The sequence below is a fragment of the Akebia trifoliata genome, unplaced genomic scaffold (genome assembly GCF_017979445.1).
Source record: "Akebia trifoliata isolate Shusen 1 unplaced genomic scaffold, ASM1797944v1 Contig00251, whole genome shotgun sequence".
NCBI classification, from domain to species: Eukaryota; Viridiplantae; Streptophyta; class Magnoliopsida; order Ranunculales; family Lardizabalaceae; genus Akebia; species Akebia trifoliata.
The window spans coordinates 11,206-16,972 of record NW_028236900.1 but is presented as its reverse complement, the minus strand read 5'-3'; the positions used below and the strand labels follow the sequence as shown (position 1 = coordinate 16,972).

Here is a 5,767-nt window from a genome sequence, read left to right as displayed (position 1 = left end):
AATTCAAAGACAATTTCATCTTTTGGAAGTACAACCGTATCCTCCTGTAAAGCTTCAGGATAAAAATCAAGAGTTTTATCAACCATTGAATAACTACTCCCTTTGAGAAGATCTTTCCGAGAACCAGACTAAAAAGCCGTCATAATCTCCTAAAGGAAAATCTACACACAAAAAGTATGGAGATTCAAGGATCTTCTCCCTCAAGGGGAGATGAATGAATCCTCCTAAAGCTTTCTTTTGCTAAAACATTTATTTTTCTTATGTGACAAACATTTCTATTAACAGTGCCTTGTTTGTGACTGAGATGAACCCTTCTACAATTTACACAAAGTCTAGAATGACAAAAAAAAAAAAAAAGAGCTTGATGTCTTCCCCAATTATGGTATAAGGATATCTTATTGAGTTAAAAAGGATCAAAGAAGTCGAAGAGACACTACCTCAAAAAAGCTCAAATTCTGCACTTATTTAGTGTTAATTTCGACGGCCCAAATCTCACGTTTATATTTGTCGGCTCATACCAGTAATTAAGCCCACCAAAATAAATCGACAGCCCCAGCCCAACGAACCACCGGTTTTTTTTTTTCTTTTCTTTTTTCTTATAAATAACTTAAAATGAAAACTGTTTTGATTTTCTGAAAATGAATGGTTTTAGAGAGAAGTTCAGAGATTGGGAATTTCTCTTCTATCTCCCTCTTCTCTTAACAAATCCCTTTCGACTTTGAATATCTTCTCAATCTCCCTCTTCGATCTACACTCACTAATCCCTTTCGACTCTGAATTTCTTCTCAATCTCCCTCTTCGATCTACACTCACAATGTTTTGAGCATTCGAGCAGACTTTTGAGAAGCATTAGAGAACATTGAACACCGATCAAACCAGATATTTGAAAGGCATTCGAGAACATCGATCGATCAAACCAGAGCTAGCTCAAATCGAAGAACACCTAGCTCTTTTCACTTCATCGATGGAGTTTTGATCTGTTCAAATCCAGAAATCTTCTTCCTGCCTCGTTTTAACCTTTTAAAAGGTACATTTTATAATTTTCTCTGTAATTTCAGTTTAATCTAGTTGAAATTCTATTTTAGATGCTTTAATCTAGTTTACCGAACTTGTTTGTGCTAAAATGAACTTTTAATTGTAGAGTTATTAGTGGATTTTTTTTGTAAAAACCCTAATTCATTTTTATTTTGAAGGTTGTCATATTCCAAGATCGAAAATATCTTAGTCTTAAGGAAGTTTTTGAGAGTTTGGACTTGATAGCTATACCTTTCAATGGTCTCATTGATCAATTTTCTGGAAAAAAAAAATCTCTTTTTAATGCCTCCCAATGACATTTGTAGATATGACCTGAATGTTGATTTGTTGGATGTGCATGCTAATAAGAATACCAAGTTGAATATGACATGCCGAGTTTACATGGTGTTTGTTAATTATTTATTCTTTATAAGAAACCTCAACTATCCATTTCAGAAATTTGAGTTCTACCACACTCACAGAGTCCAAAACAACAACTATCTTTTTAATTATGTTTTGGGATTATGTAGAATAAGGAGCAAGCATTTAACATCTCTTCATGCTAGAACCTTTTTCATGATTCCTTGATACCAATATATTCTTTTAACATGCAGCCCGCACCTGCTACCTATGATGACGTGTTTAAATTGGTATTTGATTACATTGATCATCTCTTCTCATTGGTTCGCCCAAGAAAGCTTCTTTATATGGCAATTGTGAGCTCCATATCAGCTTCTCTTTGCATTTGCAACTTGCACCAGAATAGGTTTTAGCTTAATTCTAAATTTTGCAGATGGGGTTGCACCAAGGGCTAAAATGAATCAGCAGCGTTCACGACGATTCAGAGCTGCAAAAGATGCTGCTGAGGCTGTAAGTATTCTTCCATGTATCTCAAATTTACACCATATATTATAGGTCCATTAGTGACTACATCACATATATCATTGAGTATACTGTTTTATTTGTCTATGATAGTTGGAAGGTAATAATAACTCCATCTTGTTTTGCAGTTTCTCTTAAATGTCTTTATTCTGTTTTGTCACCTTGTTTTTGCTCCACTTTATATTATTTTCATCAGCTATTATCACAATTTATTCTTTTGTATTTTTCTGACTTTGTTGCTCTATTTGTTGGATGGTTGATTTCCTTGGACATGATCATTTTTCCTCAACTATACTTGTACCCATGTAGGGTGGCTCACTAAATGTCAAGTAGTCCTGGTTGCTTGGTAGGTATAAGAGAGATCAAAAGTATCAATAGTTCTCACAAAGGGAAGTTAGAAGTGTCCATTCGGTCTGGTTTTAGTTAGGGTGTCATCAACAAGTCATGGACATAGTACACATTGAGTACATTTCTAATATGGTTCCTCACATTTTTTTTTTCTTTTCTGTCTTCTCATTTGGAAAGGCTATGATTTGATTCTTGGAGACAGGAAGGTTACTGTTTTTGTGTGTGTGTGTGTGTGATCAATATGTTCTCGAGTCTGTGTGAGTAAAGTCCGAGAGATTAATTATGATATTGGTCGATGTTGAGTGAATTTGGTGTTTATTGGATTGAATTTTTGTAGTAGTAAAAAATAACGTTAAAATTTTTTTTTCTTTTCTTTTTTTACAGCTGTTCTTATTTCAAGGATGAAGTGATGTCGTTAGACGAGGCTGAGATAGCAATGATGGATTTATACTTGGAGAGGGCTCAAATAAAATATGGGCAGAGCATCCTCGATCTGGGGTGCGGGATGGGAGCTTTGACTTTACATATTGCACACAAGTACACAAGTTGCCATGTTACAGTGATTACCAACTCTATGTCACAGAAAGAGTTCATGGAGGAGAAGTGCAAGTAAGTGTAATTTGGGAAGATGCCACCTTCATTATCATTAGAATTTTATGCTTCTACATCGACATGGCACCTTATCATTTTGTAGAGTTCTCAAAATTTTGTGATCCACAACGAAATTTTTGCAGGAAATCATCACTGGAGCTGGCCATACTAGTGCAGTTGACTGGTGGGCTCTTGGTAAGTTTGTATTCCACAACGAAATTTTTTGCTAAATGCAGTAGCCCTATTTATTCACTCAAGAGGCGCTGTCGCAATGAAACCAACTTTCTACAGATGATTTTCAATTCATCATATCAACTAACTTAATAGCATTGCAAGACTAAGAAAATGCTTGTGGGGGGTCACTGTTGCTAATTAAGACAAGATAATACTTTAGATGCAATAATTTGCTTGACCTACCAGAATTATTTAAAAATGGAAGTTGATTATTTTGTAGAAGTCGAGTGACACATAATTTATTTTGTAGCATGTACAATAGTCCATGCACCAATAGTGTGGCCCGATATTAAATCTTTGGATAAAGAAAAGAATGACAATCAATGTAGAACTCCCACTATTTTCATGAGAACAATTGTTCCACTGGAAAATAGTGACATTATAGTTCAAAAGAAATTTACTCAAGTTGACTTTAGAAAGAGAAAATGTGTAGTATTTCTAATGTAGAGTCAGTTGATTAAAAAAAAAACATATTGATACTTCAAGTTACTGGTTCTTCAAGGATGTGATGTTCATTTTAATGTAATGCCACAACCTGGATTCAAACTCGCCTTCACCCACTTGGTTTCCCAATATATATATATATATATATATATATAAATTGTGTTGTTTCTGACTAAGTCTATTACTGGTTATTGACAAACAGGCTAAAGATATCACTGATTTAGGTTCCTTGAAAGAGGCATCAAAAATTTTTGTTCTAGGCAAATTTAATTTTGACCATGCTTTTTCGCTAATCCTATAAAAAAATTATGCTTTTTTATTGAAAAAATTACGCTGATCCTATCAAATGTGTTGTTTGATCTGTTTAACTTCTTTATGATAACAAGGGTTTTTAGCATTTTGTTTGCTACCTTTTGCTTTTTCAATTGGTGTAGCTTTTCAGTACTTCAAAAAAGTTGTCTTACTTTTTGTTATACTGCAATTGCAGGTGGGGCAACCTTGAACTATGCACGCACCATAAAAATCAAAGAACCTGAAGGTTTCAGGTAATTTACTAACCTCAAGTTGAAGCTAGCATTGCAATTCATGTTGAATCAGACAATTAAGGTCCCCATACTGTTCATTTAGAAAAGATTATTTAGCGAAGCAATTTATGTCTGAGACGCTGAAATTTATCTTCACCTTATCTAATTAAAATTACATGAATTGCACTTATCGCGTAGGCCCTTAGCTTAGGCCATTTTCTTTGATTTTCAGATTCTAAGTTGAATGATCATATATCAAAGAATCATTTTTGTAATATAAGATTATTATGGAATGTGGGATATATGACCACTTTTGTTTCTGTGCATCAGTAACATTGGTTGTAGTGCAGGTGGGCATGATATGGAAGAAATGGCAGCTAAGACTTATGATTTAGCTGCACTCAAGTACTAGGGTCCTTCAACTCGTATAAATTTCCTTGTGAGTTGGTTTAGTTTTCTCATGTAAAGGTTCTTTATTCCTTTTGTAACTATAGAAGATCAACATGATCAAAATCAGCTTTTATATTTATTTAATTTTTCTTTTTATATTCAGCTGAGCACATATGAGAAAGAGCTTGAAGAGATGAAGAACATGACAAGGCAGGAATTTCTAGCCAACTTAAGAAGGTATCCTCTCTCTCTCTCTCTCATAATGGACAATTCTTTGTTGGAGTTTGTTACAAGTATCTTCTTTTACTCATGAACTATTTAGATACACATTAATACATGATCTTTATTGTGAAGTGATGCCAGGCAATACCAGGGGGCTTTTTTCCTTCACTTATCCCTTTAATTAGAATGAAAAAGAGATATATAGTATTTATATGGAAATAGTTGGGCGTAAAGGCTTTCGGACTGTTTATTTTATCTATTTGCTTCTATTTGGATTTGTTGGTGTATGATTGAGAATTTGTAATTTGTTTTATCGAATGTGCAGCTACTTGAGCTTATGTGTTGTTCTATCGGAGAGTTAAAGTTGAATCAGATAAAGGAGCGGGTGACCAATCTCAGGTTCATTCTCCAAGCAATTAGAGCAGAGTACTAGATGGGATGATGAGAAGCAACTTCAAGACATGTACTTTGATGAAGTCAAGTTCAGCATAGATGCTTTTCAAAGAACTTGATCCGTTTTCATTTGGGAAAATGAAAACAACAATGCCAAGTTCTATGGGATCATCTTCATGGAGTCAAACAACATAAAACTTTAAGTTGGCCAACTAGAACCAATGTAGTTTGAGTGTTTTTCGATCTCCAAAAGTTGAAGGTGAAGATCTAAAATTCTTTCATTTGTGGTACAAGGGGTTCCATTCTTTCATTTCGATGGCGAGAAGTCTTTCAAGTTACTGTGGAATCTGAATTCAACGGAGAAAATACTCATTGTACATGATTGAACTTGGTTGTTTTAGGTCCATGCCATCAAGAGTGGATGGTAAAACCTTGTTTTAGGTTTTAGACTTCATTATATTGATGTATGTGAACATGATCTCAGGAATAATTATAATATGTGAGATTAAAATTTTGACTTATATAAGTAATATTTTTTTTAAATCTTATTATTCTTTGATATTATGAATTGAATGCTTGAATACAAATTGGTGTGGATGGGATGTGAATGTCGATATGGATATGAATGTGTGATTTTTTTCGCAGGTATGGGTTGAAGACAAATGCATAAAAAAGAGTTTTCATTAGTCTTTAAATTAAGTCTGCAGTCGTAAATATAGTACTCG

At 34.0% G+C, this 5,767-nt stretch overlaps 1 protein-coding gene across 7 annotated transcripts; it reads left to right on the top strand.

Annotated features, from left to right (window-relative positions):
- The first annotated feature begins 596 nt into the window (after positions 1 to 596).
- On the top strand, positions 597 to 5,352 carry LOC147381800 (pavine N-methyltransferase-like). 7 transcript variants are annotated; one of them, XM_086429963.1, is made up of 10 exons: positions 601 to 1,027; positions 1,629 to 1,730; positions 1,808 to 1,884; positions 2,629 to 2,853; positions 2,979 to 3,030; positions 3,716 to 3,773; positions 4,001 to 4,058; positions 4,368 to 4,476; positions 4,591 to 4,664; positions 4,975 to 5,352. In XM_086429963.1, exons 3-8 carry the CDS (start codon positions 1,871 to 1,873, stop codon positions 4,447 to 4,449), a joined length of 489 nt encoding a protein of 162 aa, XP_086286089.1. In that variant the 5' UTR covers positions 601 to 1,027; positions 1,629 to 1,730; positions 1,808 to 1,870; the 3' UTR covers positions 4,450 to 4,476; positions 4,591 to 4,664; positions 4,975 to 5,352. The 7 variants fall into 7 exon arrangements, with proteins under 7 accessions (XP_086286092.1, XP_086286089.1, XP_086286091.1 ...); XM_086429965.1 differs by lacking the exon at positions 1,629 to 1,730; XM_086429962.1 differs by lacking the exon at positions 601 to 1,027 and having other exon boundaries at positions 1,522 to 1,730.
- The last annotated feature ends 415 nt before the right edge of the window (positions 5,353 to 5,767 follow it).